At 44.7% G+C, this 17,140-nt stretch overlaps 2 protein-coding genes across 2 annotated transcripts in view; both read left to right on the forward strand.

Annotated features, from left to right (window-relative positions):
* Nucleotides 1–17,140, forward strand: part of LOC108057483 (serine-rich adhesin for platelets) — a 35,846-nt gene that overhangs the window by 13,569 nt on the left and 5,137 nt on the right. The window contains exons 2-3 of the mRNA XM_017141756.3: nucleotides 3,136–3,198; nucleotides 13,767–17,012. Of these exons, the coding sequence (XP_016997245.2) occupies nucleotides 13,829–17,012 (3,184 nt within the window). The 5' untranslated portion in view covers nucleotides 3,136–3,198; nucleotides 13,767–13,828. The remainder of the gene's footprint in view (nucleotides 1–3,135; nucleotides 3,199–13,766; nucleotides 17,013–17,140) is intronic.
* On the forward strand, nucleotides 6,605–7,192 carry LOC108057453 (uncharacterized). Its single transcript, XM_017141713.2, has one exon. The coding sequence runs from the start codon at nucleotides 6,605–6,607 to the stop codon at nucleotides 7,190–7,192; it is 588 nt and encodes a 195-aa protein (XP_016997202.2).

The following is a 17,140-nucleotide window of genomic DNA, read 5'->3' on the forward strand; positions in this document are numbered from 1 at the left end:
ATCTATAAAGCGGTTTCCTCAAGCAAGACAATCTTATGAGATAAAGTTCCTCTAAATCATTGACCAAGTCTATAAGCCCCCTTCGGAACTACGCCCCTGGCTGTCGAGGATGGCCTGCTGAGTGAGTTTTAGAACCGGTTAACCGCTTTCTGATGACACTTACAGTTATAGCCAAATAAAAGCCGGCGAGAATTGGTCGGTGTCTGTGACTTATGTAAAATGTTTGGTTTAGTAAGCGAATAGAATGCAGGAATTCCACAGGGCCAGAAACCGTTAAATCATCCAGGGAATTTGATAACTACCTTCGGAACACATCTTCAGTAGCTGACCCAACCCAAAATCATTTCTCTGTTCATTCATAAAAGAATTCTATTAATACCACATTTTATCAACTTATTTATGGTATGATTTTTGGCGAAGAAGAAAAACAAAAGTTCAAGTTCATAACTTCTGAATAAAGTATTGATTTTCTGACAAAGTTTATCTCTAAAATATGCATAACATGGGGTTTTGCTAAGAGCAATATTCATAACAATTTCAACAGCTTTTTGACAACAAAAACTTTTATTAGCCCAAAGAAAGCTGTTAAAGAACTGTCGTAAATCTCAAGTATCTTTTCAGTTACTTTAAGGCTTGTAAAAATCATTGATATGGGACATCAACAAAATCTAGAGTTCAACAGCTTGTTATGAAAATTATTTTAGACAAAGGACCTCTGTTGGTCTAGTCTTTCTCCAGTTGAATACTTTATAACGAAAGCTGGGTTAGCTTATTATTTTGGCTTTAATCTTATCTGAAACTTGTTTCATCACCCGCCAAGTGACCTTTAATGGCATCAGCGCCACCATCTCCATCGGCCATTAGCAACCAGATCTGCGAACAAGGCGTTAACCCGGCGTGGGCACGAAGCCATGTCATCCGCATCTCCATCTCCAGCCCATCTCTTCATCATCGTCATTTCTTCATCTCTTCGCCGGCGGAGATGTCGCCAGTAGTTGTCGTCCCAACGATGAATGACAATTTGCAAATGGCTCTGGGTGCATAATTTATGCAGATGCAACTGCTGCAGCCGGAGCAACTGGAGCTGCAACTGCAAAACTGGCGGCATTTAGCGCGTTGACTATTAAGGCGAACTTGTTGTTGGGACAGCTGGCCAAAGGGGGAAAAGGGGGATTCCGGGGGACAGTGGACCCACAGGCAGTCGCTTCGCCCATGCATATTCAAACGCCATAATCCCAACGGTATTTTAATGCTAAATGCTTACTCACTTCATGCTGCAGAGCCAAGCGTAGAGGTTGGCTAGAAAAACCCGTTTTTCCAGTAATGACCTTCGGTGTTGTTTTATTATCACTCCCGCTTCCGCTCCAGCAGCTCCTCCAGCTCCTCAGGCTCCTCCTCCTCCTTCTCCACCTTTTGGAGCACTCTTGGAAATTCCACAGAATCGCATAACAAAAGCCCGAGTTTATATGTTTTGTTTGTTAGCTTCTTCTCCTGGCGATTTTTCTATTACCTTTTTTTCGGGCTAACTAACACACAAATTCCACGTGTGGTTTTGGCCAATTTCATTTTAATTAGCTTTATGCCGCAGAATTTCACTCACTAAATCCGTTTAGAATATCAACTCAGTGCACATTGACAGCTGCTCCGGGGGCTGAGAAGTTAATTAAAAGCCACTTTCGAATCGAAATCGATAAGCCAGTATATAACGATACATGCAATTTGCATTCAATGGCTGTAAGCAGAACAACAAGTGCTCCCAGGGGTGCGGTTGAGATTGGCTTAGAGTTTACAGAGGGAAATATGGTTTGGAAAATGTAATAACAGTGCATATTTATGATAACTATATTTCAATCTGAATGAAATTTAAACTTACAAAGGATTTGTATAAAAAACCTTTCTTGGTAATATTTTTATTTTAATTTATTGATATAAATAAAATATGGTAAAATAAATATCCGTTTTAATAGAAATACCAACTGTTCTTGGTAATTAATTCCCTTTAGCCTTCTACTCGCCTCACCCTGGAGTGTCAATTTAATTGGATTTTTTGCTCGCTAAATATGCTAATATATATGGCCGCACATATTCAGGTCTGATCTGTCTGATAGGCGGCGGCGACCTTGCAGCGGTCAGTTTTTATCACACCATGCTAATTGACAATAGAATTGGATTTCCACCGTCTGCCAATTCCCATTCCCCCGAGAAAGAACGGACAAGTGTGCCGTAAAAGCCAGCCACTTGGCCAAGTTAACCTTGATGGAACAGTTCTCTTTATTGGTAATCCCCTCTCAACCTCCCTACCTCCCTCGCCACCACCTCGGGTTAACCGGAGTGCTCAAGTGCATTTTAAACCGGCTGCAACTTGTTCTGGCCAAGTTAAGACGGGCCAAGCCGGGCCAAGTTGGGCCAAGACGAGGAGAATGACAATAAATATTTTGTAGCTTTTGCAGCTCGATTACAGTGTTCAATGGGGGGTGTTCAGGGGCGTTCCAAAGGGGGGAGGGCGGGAGGTGGCTTAAAGTCGAGACTTTGCCAGCGATTAAATGCCCCGAAATGCCAACTGTTTTTAGACCCCGAAAAGGGGGAGGCAAGAAGGCAGTGCAGCTCGTAAAATATGAGCCCGACGTGCATTGAATTCGGGTCATTGCATGGCCAAAAGCCGAGAAAAGGGGTTTTTCGAGGGGGGTCCCAGGCACAACTGGCGCCTTAGCATTTTGTAATTCGATTACTTCGATTTTGAGTTACGCCAAACGAAATTGGCTAATTTTGCATGCGCGCCCACAGGCCATTGAACTGCAGTTTCAGTATTCGTGGACAGCGGTCAAAATTTTATGTTTTCATGCCAATTGCTTAATATTCGGATTCAGGGCTCGATAAATAAATCAAAAATGTAAATAATAAATTACCTGGAAAATTTAATGCATTTGTTAGCTTAAAATATAAAATAAATAAAATGGGATAAGATATCTATAGGTAGAAATGTTTAATACTCTTCTAGAACGTGATTAATAAAAAAATGAATTGGAATGCATTTTTTAACCCAAAATATTAAATAAATAAATTAAGATAAGATAGTTATAGAGATTTTTAATAATCTTTTAATAATAATAATAACTTCTCTAATTCCCTTTTCAGATTGTAGGAACCAAACATTAAAGACTGAGGAAAACCAGGCGACAGGTGAAAAAGTTGAAACAGGTAAGAGAAGTGAAAAGGAATATTGAATTCACACAGAATGCAAAAATGCGTAACGCTAAACGTAACTTGGTAAGCCCGTCTTGGCGTGTTTTCCATAATTTACACTTTCGTTGCCAGGGCAATTGGCATGCCAATTGAAGGTGCACTCCCAGGCCACAAACGACATGGGTAATTCGAGGCGGCTAACAATGTGTTGTCAGGTGTGCAAAAGTTGGAAAGGGGCTTCGGGTTGGGAAGAGCCATCTCGACGGGTCCCAGGCTTTTCGAAGACCAGGAAGACTCCGAGTGGAAATGGCAGGCTGCAGACTGCAAAATCCAAGTGGCAAACTGACAACCTGTCGAACAATGGCAGGCGGCCTAAACGGCAGCCAAAGTGTTCGAACCTCGAAGTGTTGCAATTGTTGGCAGCCGTGTCTTTAATTATCGGCCTTAATTGGCCGCTTATTAAGACAGCCACATCGGCAATGTGTGTTAAATGATGCAGAAATTATGCGAATGCCGAATGCCAAATGCCAACGAACTCTTCTTTTGCCCTGGGATTCAGAAAATCAGAAATCGCTTTCGCTGCGAAAACCTTTTTGTTTCGGGCCAGCTTGAGAAACTTTCCATTGTGCTAGAAACAGAGTTTCTTTCAGAGGCACTCGTCTACACATATATATCCTATATTCATTTAATGCTGAGATAAATCTAATTTCATACCAAATTTATTGTACAACTCGCCCATAAAGCGGCAGAAGCAGAAGTTGTGGTAAAAATGCCATTCCATTGTTGATGAAGACGGTTCAGTTTGGTTTGTTTCGGTCGGACATCAGTCAGTCAGTCAGTCAGTCACAATTGAATAGATTTTCAGATTTACTTTTCCAGTTAGAAACAAAAAAATAAATGTGTGTAAATAAAAAACCCGCCGCCAGAGGAAGAAAACGAAAACGACGAAATAGCAGCTGCCGGCTGCATTCGACAACAGCGTTTAGTCTCAGAGATTTGCTTTCGAATGATGGCAAACAATAAAACTTTCCATTTCTAACAAAATTACACTCAAGACGAGACGAAAACAAAGCAAGACAAATTTGTCTAGTTATCTGATGTTGCCCGGCACTCATCGCTCGAAATCCCCACCATCGCCATCTGACTGAGAATTTGTTTTCTGGAATTTGTTTTATTTTTTCCTCTGCTTTTTGCATAGACTCCCACTCGGGGAACTCGAATGGAAATCTTTGCAGCGACACAATCTCGTAAATGTTGCATGTCATACCCCACAATTCCATTCCGTTCCCCAGGTGACATGTTGCACACGTGTGTGGCAAGCTTCCAGTCCCTTCTGGCCCATATAGTACCCCTCTGTATATGTGGGAGTATGCTGCGCTGCCCGCTGATTTGTGGCGTCGTTTATGTGGCGGAACTGTTTATTAATTAACGAGCGCATTTTGGCTTTATTCTGTCGGCATTACTGGCCTTCCAGTGGGTAGCAAACGATTAGGTGTTAAACTGTTGGCCCAGCTAATGATAATTGAGGTAAATGAGCCGCTGGCATGCAATGTTCTCAATCAGCTGCAGCGGTGGCAACCTACATAAGTTCTCGTAAGATGATGAGGTGATAAAAAGGGTGAAGAATATATCACATGTTGCATAATAGTTGTGGAAAAAGTGTTTTCAATACATGCATTTTATAAAAATTATAATTATAATACAAAAATCTATCGAATATTATTTTTAGGGAATTTACTAAAATATTCCTTCCGTTTGCTTCAAACTTAAAATTTATTTAATTATTTTTATTTATTTATTTCTGTAAAATTAAAACTTTAAAATTTTAATTCTTTTTGAAATTTTTGTTTGAAATATATAATATTTCTCTGAGTGTAACTAGGCTGCTTCTGTCTAATGGCTGTTGCCTGTCAAATTGATAATGGCCGCCTGGATGGCGCATAGCGATAAGCCTGGCCAAGACTCGCTCGAATGCTTCAATTGAAACTGTCAATTGCAGTGGCCACACTCTCCCCTCCCCTCTTCTCCACCCCCTTTGCCTGCTTTTGGTTACCAATTTTGGTGTAGGCGAAACAGTGAAAGTTGTGGCCATGATTGGCCAAAAAGCGGGGGTATATACGATCGAGGGGGACGGCAGTAATTAATGCCAATTAAATGTCAAACAAGAAAACAAATAATTTTACGCTGGGCGTGTCCCTGTTTTGCCGGCAACTCAATTCGATTTTGCTGACCAAACTTTCGAAAGGCTGCACAGATTAATTAAGCCAAGTTCAAAGCCCACCAGCCCAGCCGGTTCAATTGATTTAATTTCCCAAGAGCCTGTTGTCCGCTGCACTTTCTACGTCAAACAAAAGAAGGAAAGCGCTTCGTTTGCCGCCGGTGGCTCAAATTGTGTACGTATGTGGTAAGAGCCACGAAATAGAAAGAAAAAAAGAGTTATTTATGATTATTTAATGCAATTGCTGTGCTTTTTTGCTGCAGGTTCATTGCCCAAAGGCAAAACTCAGCGACTACAAATGCAAATTGAATCGCGCGCTTTTGCCCTGCAGTTGAACTATGTCGCCGATGAACCCGAACACGAATCCAAACCCAAACCCTTCCTCTCACTTGGCTAATTGCTTGTCGCTGCTGCTCTCGTCTCTTGGCTTTTGTCGCTTCTTCCATTGAACTTTGAACTTGGCCAGCCTCGCGGTGGTTTACTGACTTTCTTTTGTTGTTTATCGCGCCAGCCGGCGACATTTGCAACTTGCAACGGCTAACGGCAGCACCAACAAGAGCAATTGCTGCAGCTGCCACTCATGTGGCATGTGTGTGTGCTTGGATGTGAGTGTTTGGTAAGCCATAAGTCTTTTGTCTCCGTCTGCACACGAGCCATTGTTCGGCCTTGCACCGGTGCGTATACGTAATATGTGCGGACCTCCGCTTGACAAACGTTGCGTGCAATTTGTGCCCAATATCCAGATGCAGATGCCATCACACTGTTGCATGGAATTTGCATTGCTGCAGAATTTAATCATAAGGAAAAGCAATATTTTTTTTCAAAATTCGGATTTCAAATGAAGCTGGAAATGGCACTGCAAGGCAAAAATATTTACCTTCCCTTGAGTTCCCTTGAACAAAAAATGTGAAATATTATAACACTCTTTTACAAAAATAATAATATTTCCTTAACTACTAAATGGCTATAAATAAAACATAACAATTCAACAATTGTTTTTTGTTAAAGTTTAAATCTTTATAAACTTGTTCAACACTTAAAGTGTTCAGTGTTGAAAAAGGTAAGAAATGCCAGGGCTGTCAATACAAATATGTGGCAACTCTTTCGTTTTCACAATTTGCTGACTAATAAGTCATTGTAGGCCAACATTTTCTTCAGGATTCCCAAGGATTGAAAAGATTGCATTGTCCTTTAACCGCAAAAATGAAGGCAACCAAATTGAGTACCGCTGGAGATGAAAACGTTCCGTTGCAAGCTTGCAGCAAGGCAGACTGTCGCGTAGTGGACAAAATCATCCCGAAGGCGAAGAGCAACCAGCTTGTAACCGCTCCCTTCATAGAGGAAAAGGCGCATGTGGACGGAGATACAACAGTTTTCGAAGTTTCTGGAGAGATGGCCAAAGTTAGCGACCTCCTCTCGCAGCCCCAATCCTCGGGAGGAGTTCGGCCCATTTATCGGATTAAGCCTGGAACGCATGTGCACATGGTCAATTATATCGTAATCGACGATGACTTGATGGAGAAAGTCAAATCTGGAGAGCAGAAGTTGGAGCAATTGAGCTTGAAGTATAAGAGGGAATGCGCCATCACCGAGTTGCAGAAAATGATGGCCAATCAACACGTCTCAGCACCAGCTCCTCCAAGAGCATGTTCTTCCCAGGCTGTCGCAGATCCTGTAGCATCTTCTTCAGAACCTTCCCCATCTGGCGTGCCTACCGTGGCTTGTCTGATGGCGGAGCTGGAAGAGCTCCAACGTAAAGTAGCTGAGCTGCAGAAGAAAGATACTCTCTAAATCTCTCCTTCTCGGAAAAATCTAATAGATATCAGTATTGGCCATTCAAATGTCAAATATGTAGAAAAATATTCTTTTTTTTTTAAATTGCTAGAAAAAAAAACAATTATACATCTATATTATTTTGTGGTTTTTCTAATATTATACATCGCTCAAATTATTTGTACTTGCAAAGTAATGAATGTTTCTCGCATACTTTGGTGTACCATTGTCTGGCGTTTTGGCCATATTTGCCTTTTCCAAATCCAATACAGTTGCTGACCTCTGGCATACAATTACTCCACACCAACCTCCTCGTAGCCATCCCGCAGACCCTTCACCATCGGCTTTTCTGAGACAATTGCCTTAGACCGCCGGCAGACATCGAAAACTGTGTCTTGCCAGTTGCTCAAACCAAATGGGCAAGCTGTTCTCGTCTTTCCAAGTCTTGACTCTTGACTCAAACTCAAATACCGAATGTTTTTTATTTGCTTTTATTTGGTATTTCATATTCTAATTGTGCAATAAAAGTCAAACAAACAGGCATTCATAGTTCCCAGCCACGAAAAAGAATATAAGTTTCTGGGCGAAACAGGTAGTGGAAGCCATTAGAGGCAGCAATTGTTCTTGGCCACAATTTCGGGCTTTTTTATTGTTCTGGTCAAGATCTCAGCCGCAAACCGGATAAAATGGCAGTCATCGCCCTGCGGTGAAATCCCACAAAAAAACCAAAAAAATAAGACTGCAGCTGTGTGTCCCACAAACATGACTCACTGCTCCATTACAAGTTGTCTGTTGCTGCTGCAGTTGCAATTGCAATTTGTGCCTGTCCGACAGCCAGGCACTTACAAATTGTCCAACAAATTGGGGAATGTGGCGCCAACAAAAATTATCCCACGCAACAGGTTTTTATTTGCTGTTTGTTGTCCCCAAATGCAGCCAACTGAAAAGTTCTCTTCTACGCTCGTATTCATTAGGACTCAGTCATCGTAAAAACAATTTAACGGCGAGTTATTAAAAATTAAGCAAAAGTAGGGTGTGTGGTGGGGCTAGTCATAAACCCAAGTTACGATGCCACAGCGACAACAGCTGTTGCTGCTGGAAAGAAGCAACAGAATACAAAGTGGAAATCGGATCCCAGTTTTTTAGTAAGCGACACATTCTGTGGCAGGAGGGTAAAGTGGGGGATTTTACGGGGACCAGGGGTTTTTTTTTAATTAAGCAAGATGTTGCGGCAACACATGTGCGTGCTACTAAGAAAATAAACAAGAAGACAGCAGCAACTATTTGGTTTTGCTGCCCCGGCAACAGTTGCATCAATGGATGCGTTTTCATTTATTAATTTGCACTGTCTTGTGTTGCTGTCGTTGTTGTTGCAGATGATGTTGCTGCTGCAACTTGTGTTGCTGTTTCTGCTGCTGCTGTCGTTCTTTTGCGCCACGTTGCCAGTGCCTTCTTCAGCTTCCTTTCATCTTTTCCTCTTCATTTTGGCCTGTGTTGCGTTGTACTCTTTGTCTGCGTCACGCAACAGCAAATGAAAACGAAGACGACATGGGAACTTAACCTTGAAATATATGTTGCTTGCAGCCCCCAACCGACGAAACCGACTTCTCCCCATTATTTTCTGTATTTTCTGTGCTTTGTGCAATACCAAAAGGGCGGAAGATGGAAGATGTGGGTGCGTTCGCTCACAGGCATAAATTCACAGGCTTTGCTTGATTAAGGCAGTTCCCCCCAACTACGCCCGCGCACTTTCCTGGAATATCCTTGTGCGAAAATGAACATAAAACATTTCTCCGTAATCAACTGGCTGCTAAAAATAACCCCAACTTTGCCCGGGGCCTTGGGCTAATGCTCGGGGGCCATTGGTTTTAGGCGGCTTAGCGAGTATGGCAACTTCAATTAACCCGACATGATATCGAGTGACTTGGCAATATTGACAGCTAGACGCGAAGCTGTGAGCCGGGCTCGTTATTCAGGATAATTGACAGGCGAACAAGTGACTTTTGGCCCAAAGCATTTGCAGAATGTGTCAGGCCATCAAGAAATCATGTCGTTTTGGTCTTGGGTGGTCGAATTAATGTTTTTTGCCACTTAGGATCGTATTAAGTTTGAAACGTTATGAACCAAAAGGTTCCCCCAACCGATTTCTTTCGAATTTTGTAAAGAAAGATACAGAAATAGGGACTTTACTATTACTATTTACTCAACAAATCCAATCTTTCCACTTTAATCACGCTGTGTTGACTTCTTCTTAAAGCAGGTAGTCGTCAGCTATGTTTATGCTTAAAAGGCTTCAAACAGCCAGCGGCACTACAGTAATTTCCACTCCCCCTCCACAAACAACTTCTTCACAATTTAATTGCTGCTGTGCTGGATGTTGCTGCTGTGTTTGGATGTTGTTGCTGCTGCTGCTGCGGTGTTGCTGTTGACGCAGCATTTGTTGCTTTGCTGCCATTTTGTTGTCATTATTTTGTGGTCGCACAAGTTTGTTGTATTACCTGTTGACAAAATTGCCCTGCTGGCTGCACCAACATCCGGCAAGTTCTCGAGAGGCACAACAACTACCAAGCTAATGGCAACTTTGACTTGGCTTTAATTAAACAATCTCCCAGCCAAATTTTGTGTTTGGCTAAGCGTGTGAACAGGGAAACGGATTAATTTCTGCCATATATCATTCGCATTTGATTGCGGGCTGGCATTGAAAAATGCACAGACAAAAAAAGCAAAGCTAAATCCATTTTCCATTGTCAAGGAGATTTTTATGGGACTCAAAGTATACAATTAAATAATAATGAGCTAGAAATGACATCAATAAGTATTATATTATAATGTTCAAATCTTTAGAAATACTTAGTAAATAGATCATATAAAATTCTTTTATATTTTTCTCTGTGTAAAGTTTGAATTTCAATCCTCATAATTTTACTCAGCTTACAATGCTTGAGTTTCCCACACATGGAGAGCTCTCAATAATCAGCTGATTAAATTTAAAATTGTAATTAGGCCTAAAGCAGCGGCGAACAATGCAACAAAATGCGAAGTGCACTGCACACACTTGAACTTGAACTTTGAACTTTTAAGCCGCAAGCTTATGGCGGCTTAGAGATTCTGATTTCCAAGTCTTGGCCCGGCGCCGCCTAATTGGCAGTTTGCCTTTAAAGGCATCGGATCGGGCCCAGAGCAAATAGTTGACATTTGGCTAATGGTGGATCGCCCACAACATCCGTTCCGCTGGAGCTCCAAGTCAGAAACTCAGAGGAGCGGCCCAACCCAGCCAAGAATTCTTTTGGCCAAAAACTTCGCCGAGTGCCTCTGCATAACTTAGCCAGTGTAAACAAGGCGGCGGGCATTCCTCCGCTGCTTTGCATAATCTCGAGCGGAGCGAACATAACACAGGTGGATATGGGATATGGATGTGGATGTGGCTGCTGTGCATATAGATCCATTAATACGTGCGTATACATAACGATAAATGTATAAATAAACAGCAGAAGGGGGCCAAAACCCCCGGCCACTCAGCCACGCATAAATCTCACGTGCAAATGTGGAACAAAGCTCCCGAAAGAGCACCTCCCTCTTCTCATCCCGATTTTCAGATGGAATCCCATATAGTATATCGTATCTCCATCTCCGTTCATCTCATCTCGCGCTTCATTTGGATTTCAATTTCGTGCTTTTGCGCTTTTCGCTTTCCTGTTTTTTTTCCCAACTTTAATGGGAATCAACACTCGCTGGTGATTAAATTAAAATTCGGTTCTGGAAATTTTTAGCGTCTGAATCAACGGATTTTAACCCACTTTCCTGGCTCTTTCACGGGGGCTCTTGGCCAAAATAAAGAACGGCAGCTACTAACCCAAACAAAGACTAGGATGTGTTGTTGCTGCTGTTAAGAGTAGCCTGCAGAACTCTCCTGCTTGGGGCCCGAAAAAAAACCTGTTGGCCTCAATCGGCGAACGGCTGCGGTCAAGCTAACTGTTTTGCCCGATCAGATTAAAGCAAATACAGAACGCCAGAATGCAAAATATCGAAATGGGTTGCCCCATTCCCGCCGGAACGAAATGGGGAAACGGGTTTCGTTAACGGCCATTTTCGTGTGTGTCCAATTGGCAGACAGTGTGTGCAAAAATGCAAATCCAGATCAGACGGCACATCGATTAGTTTGTAACGCCCACGGATGGGGGTTCCACTCCCCTCCTCCTCCTCCTCCTCGGAATCCATCACCAAATGTCAGTCAGTCAGTCCAGGTGATCCACTCGCCTTAGATAGCCAACTTGGCTAACGAGGCGACGTCCTGGCCAAAGCATAAATTAGCCATTTTCGGTCAGGAGTTTAGCGCTAGCCTGAAATTTATGTAGATTTATTTGTGTAACACTTTTGCCTTGATATCTCTTTTGCTGGCCAACCATCTAAGCGGGGGGAAAACAGCATTCCTGCTGCCAGGCCAACTGACAAACTTGAAAAATAGCTTAAAGATGTTGTCTCGATGATGTTGCTGCTGCTGCTGCATTCCACTTCGAGTTGCTGTTGCTGCCACACCATCTTCATTTCGATTGGAGTTTGGACTTGGGCAAACGGCTTTTATATGGTCAAATGGGCCCCACAATTTGTTGTGAATTTTCTGCATTTCTTTAGCAGCCTTTGACAGTTTTCCAAATGCCCGGCTATTTCACTTTTTTCCGCTGACTTACTTTGAACATATGTATGTAAGTGATCTCTGGCGATCGATCCACTTGCTTTCCATGAGAATGGGCACAACTCTCATCGCCTTTTTGCCTGATTTTGTGTTCGCTGAGTTTGTGTGTGGCCATAAATAAATGGCCAATCGATTCCGCAACCGAATGCAAATGAGTGAAAGAAAAAATGCAAACAATTAACAAATGAAAAAAACCGTGGCAGAAATAGACAGAAAAACAAACGGTAACGAAAACCGCGAGCGGAGGCTAAAATTTATGGGTAACAATGCGGGCAAAAAAAGGGGGAAAAAAACACAGCAGCAACATTTAGCTGGCTCAGTTATGCAATTTGCCCAACCAACCTTCCCCTTTAACCCCCTCATCATCCTCATTTGATGCCAATTGTTTCTGGGACCGCATTGCACAGAGCCGAGATTTATGCATATTAACGTCAAGTCAAAATGCTGACCCAAAAATGCAGATCTAGTAGCATCTGATGCAGAAATCAAGCGTGGCAGTAACAGAAGTCGAGCACGCCGGCAACATTTAACAATGGGTCAACTTTCCTTGGCGCTGGCGTTGATGAATGTTGGCCAAAACAAGCTGCTGCTGTTGTCATCTTCATTGTGGTTGCTGTGGGTGTTGTCGTCGCCGCGACAGCAGCAACATCGCTAAAAACACCAGCAACACTCTCCCAATTCGGCGCCTTAACTACGTGTTTTGGTTCAGGTGACACACTTGCGTAGAGACTTACAGCCATATGAAGAAGTTAATGGCTTAAAGACCTCAAAATCGTTACATTGTTAACTGCTGGTTTGGTGATGTTGCTGCTGGCTTTAGTGTGAAGTGGTTCAGTAGAAACGCCCAAAATTGTAAGTCATTCTAGAAAGATCTTTCAGATAAACGAGTAATTTGATCTAGCAATGATATAACAACGAGTATAATAACAAGATGGATAGAAGAACATCATTCACAAAATTAGTGGTTCCATAAGCTTTTGAGAATAAAAGTCGCCCATAAAAATTCTCTCACAAATGACTCATTAAATTAGCCTAATAAAGTTCTACAGGAAATTTCACAGAGCCACAAATCATTCTCTCTTTGTTTGGGAAATTATCAAAATGTATGGTTAGTTCCTTAGAAGGAAACCAGTTTGCCTTTGAAATCATTTCTAGAAGCTCTGACCAAATAAAGCCGTCAATTTTAAAGCCATAAATGAGTTGTCTGTCTGTTTAATTTGTGCGGCATTTCCTAGTTTTTTTTGTTTGTTAGTCATTTTTGAGCCCGTTAACATGTTGCACATGCAGTTTGGGCCGGGTTTAGAAAGTCATTTGCAAACAGGGGACAAAATAGACGGCAAACAGTAGCCAAGTAGTTAACAACTGGCGGTTACCCAACAGCAATCGAATTTTCGTGTGCCAGGAGAGAGATGTGACAATCAAAGTTAATTATGTGGTTGTCAGCCTATCTAGCCATCCCTTACTATGTATTTTTTCCACATTTTCCCAACCCAACAATCAAGACTTTTCCGACCAAATCCATGGAGTCAACAGCAGCAGCAGCAGTCACATCATCATCAGCAAAATTTCAATAATTCCATTATCAAGATGAAGATTGATTGATAAGCTGTAGTGCCTGGGCAAATGGCAGTTTGTGGCCATGATTTCGGGGTACTGGGACTGGATGATGACCACATTGGCTTAACTTATCCTCCACTCAATCAATATTGAGTCATGCAGAAGGCAGAAGTTGAGATTGCGTTGCAGGCGGCCAGTGAAAGTTAATTGAGAGCTTGCGCAATATTTTTGCAAAGAAAGTTTAGGCTTACTAAGCTCCACTAACAACTAACCTCATCATCAACAAACCATAACTCACGACCACTTATTTATTTCTCTCTTCATTTTTCCCTTTTTTTTCAGAATATGGCCTAAGGTTGTTCGTCGGCGGAAGCAGCAGTAAGCAATAAGAAACCCCAAGCGAGATGTCGTCCTCGATCTGTTCGCACTTCACCCAGAATGCCTGGAAGAAGGATTTGTGCTCGAACTGCTTCAAGTCCAAGGACGAGCACAAGGCGGCCGCTGCAGCCAAACTGGGTGGCGGCCATAAGCCAGACAGAGAGGTGAAAACGGATTACCCCAACAAGCACAAGACCCCGGCGAAGAGCATCATTAAGAAGGCCTTCGGCGTACGACTGACCAGCAGCTCAAGTTCCACCTCCACTTCGACCTCTGCCAGTGGAAGCTCCTCAAAGTCCCTTAACTCCAAGGGTGGCAAGGTGTGCTTTCCCAAGCAGCTGCACGAGGTCATCGGCTATGGGGGAGAGTGGTCGGAGGACGATGATGACGACGATGACGATCACGACTTCATGAATCTTGGCAATGAGCACGATGACATGGCCATCACGGAAACGGATGACGAGGAGACGGTGGAGCTGAAGAGGATTACCAGGGCCAACACCGACTTCAATATGAACAATGGCAATCTGCTGGGCGATGCGGAGGAGAATATCAAGAAATCCTTTGCCGCTTTGAAATTGGGAGCTCCTCAGGTGGACAAGGAGGGCAAAAAGCAGACGCTTACCATCAATGTGATGCCTTTTGGACAACCCATTGGTAAAACGACGGCCACTCCTGCTAAAAGTGCCCCAGTGGAAAGCAAAAGCACAGCAGCAACATCAGTTGCAACATCATCATCATCATCGGCTGGAGCAGCAACACCAGTCAAAACCAAGCCAGCCAGCATAACCACAACCACGACAGCCATCAAAAGTAGTACTACTACGGTAGCTACTGGAACCACCAGTGTTACCAAAAAGGTTACTACCACCTTAACACCCACACTAACCATGGCCAAAAGCGGGCAGGCAGCAACCACAAATTCTTCTCGAGATGGTAAGGATAGTCCGCCCATAGAGCGAGCCATGGAGAAGTCGCTGCTGGACGAGATCTCCGAGACTCTGGAGCAGAAGCAGAAGCTAAATGAGACCACTACAACTTCTGGTAGCAACAACAGCAACATCTCCACTTCCACCAGCAACAACAGTAAGATCAAATTCGAGCTGACTGCGCTGAGTGATTCCCCGAAGCCATTTCTCGACCTTAAGAAGCCCATCGCACGGAATGCGCCCATCACCAGGGACCAGACCAAACCCAAGGTGAATGTGTGCCACAAATACTCGGATACGGACAGCAATTGCTCGGATACGGAGAATGGTGTCTCGGCGTACTACGATGTGGTGGAAACCCAACTGAGCTACGAGAATCTGCCCGATGGCAAGTACTCGGAACAGGTGGGCGTGGCCACGGCCGCCCAGACGGAGAGCTCAGGGAATTCCCATTACTCCAGCTCACAGTACATCACCGACATGCTCCTGAGCTCAAAGACCCGGGCGGCCAGCTACAACCTGCACGAGGGCAACTTCATGACCAGCAAGATAACCTCCGACGGCCTGATTGTGACCAAGTGCAGTTCGGACGACGCTCTGGACTCCACGGGCAGCAGCTTTGATGGCAGTTCCGATGAGGAGAATGCCTACAACATGATACGCAGTGAATCGGACTCTGGCATTGGCATTAGCCTGGGCAGCGAGTACAAGAATCTGGGCCTGGCCAAGGGAATGGCCATCAGCAGCGTGGCGGAGAAGAAGCTGAGTGCTAGCACCAATAACTCGGACTACGAGGATATACAGATTGGAGATCAGGCTACGCCAAAACCGGCTGTCAAGAGCCGGGAGCTGCATGGCGAACCCGATGGCAGTGCCGATCCGGACAACAGTTTGGAGCAGCAGAAGCAGAAGCAAACGACGACGAAGGAGGCGGAACAGCAGCAGCAGGTTCTCCCTGCGCTGCCCAAGTCACCGCCTCCACCGATGAAGATCGATGCCAGGCCCTCGTTTCTGCATGGTCTTAAAAAGCCCGAACTGCCAGTGAAACCTCTGGTCAATCCCAATAGTACCCAGAGTCCGAGCAACCAACTAAAGAGCTTCCTGGGTGGCAAGCGACAACCCAGCTGCGCCGAACAGCAGTTCATTAGCCAGCTGCAGTCGGCCATCTCGAAGTCCAGCGAGAGTCTACAGCTGGCCAAGGCGGATCATCTGGCCAGTCTAGCCGCCGACGAGGCCAAGCTGAAAAAGGGCAAAGCCCCGAATCCGCCGCCAGAGCCAAAGCAGAGTGCTCCGCCCACGCCGGAGCGAGATTACAGTCTGGTAGTTGAGTTCGAGCAGGCGACGAAGGCGGCAGCAAAGCCAGTCACGGAGAAGGCCACGTCATCGGCTGAGACATCATCGACAGGAGAGAAACAGCCAACAGCAGGTGCAACAGCTGCAACAGTTGCAACTGCAACCAGCAGCAACAGCAACTTGTACACCAGGAAGCCAGCTCTTCCGGCGGCGGCGGTGGCAGCTCCTGTCATCCGCGAGAAGGACAAACGCGAACGGGCCGTGATTAACCCCAAGTTCCGGAGTCTCAACACCTTCGTGATGCAGCGCGCCAATGCGGCCAAGCAGATGCAACTGCAGTCGGCCAGTTCGGTGCTGAGCCTCAAACAACCGATGACGCCAGAGCCAACGCCCCGGAATCAACGTCATCTCTCCATGTCGGAGGAATGTCTGGCGGCTGCGGGTTTGGATAAGAAATCCCCGACGGCCTCACCGCCGCAGAAGCAAAAGTCCAAGTTCTCCATCAAAAAGTTTCTGCGCATGGGCAGCAATGGAGGCGGTGGAGGCAGCAAGTCCGGTGAATCTCTGGCCAAAAAGGAGGCCAGCATCTATACGGAAATATGCACGGGGACGGAGGAGGGCAATGCCTCTGGGAAGCCACGATTGGTCATCATCCATCCCATTGACATTAATCCCACGGCCGTGGAGGTGGTGAAGGATATCACCAAGACCAGTGACTCCGTTTCGGCCCAAACGGTGGCCGTGGTTACGGCCAAGCCCCCCGCCCCGCCCCTTCGATCGAGCGCCAGTGAGGGACAGCGCGCCCACGAGGCCAACAAGCCGGCACGCCCACCGCCGCCCAAGAGCGCCGAGCTGAGGAGGAAGCAGAAGACCGAGCTGACCGCCACCCTCAGCGGAAGCAGCGTGGACTCCAGTGTCCTGCCACTCGCATCCGGCAACGGATCCGGATCTGTGAAGCTGAAGGCCGACAACGTCTACGCCAATTTGGGTGAGTTTTTTATTGAAAGAAGTAACTAGTACGGGGTGATCCAGAAATCACTTTTAAACAAAGAAACAAAAGCTTTTCAAAGTCTGTAGGAAGAGATTTTTGAAGAACTTCTGAGGGACTTCTGAAGA

This window comes from Drosophila takahashii, chromosome 3R (genome assembly GCF_030179915.1).
Source record: "Drosophila takahashii strain IR98-3 E-12201 chromosome 3R, DtakHiC1v2, whole genome shotgun sequence".
In the NCBI taxonomy this organism is placed as follows: Eukaryota; Metazoa; Arthropoda; class Insecta; order Diptera; family Drosophilidae; genus Drosophila; species Drosophila takahashii.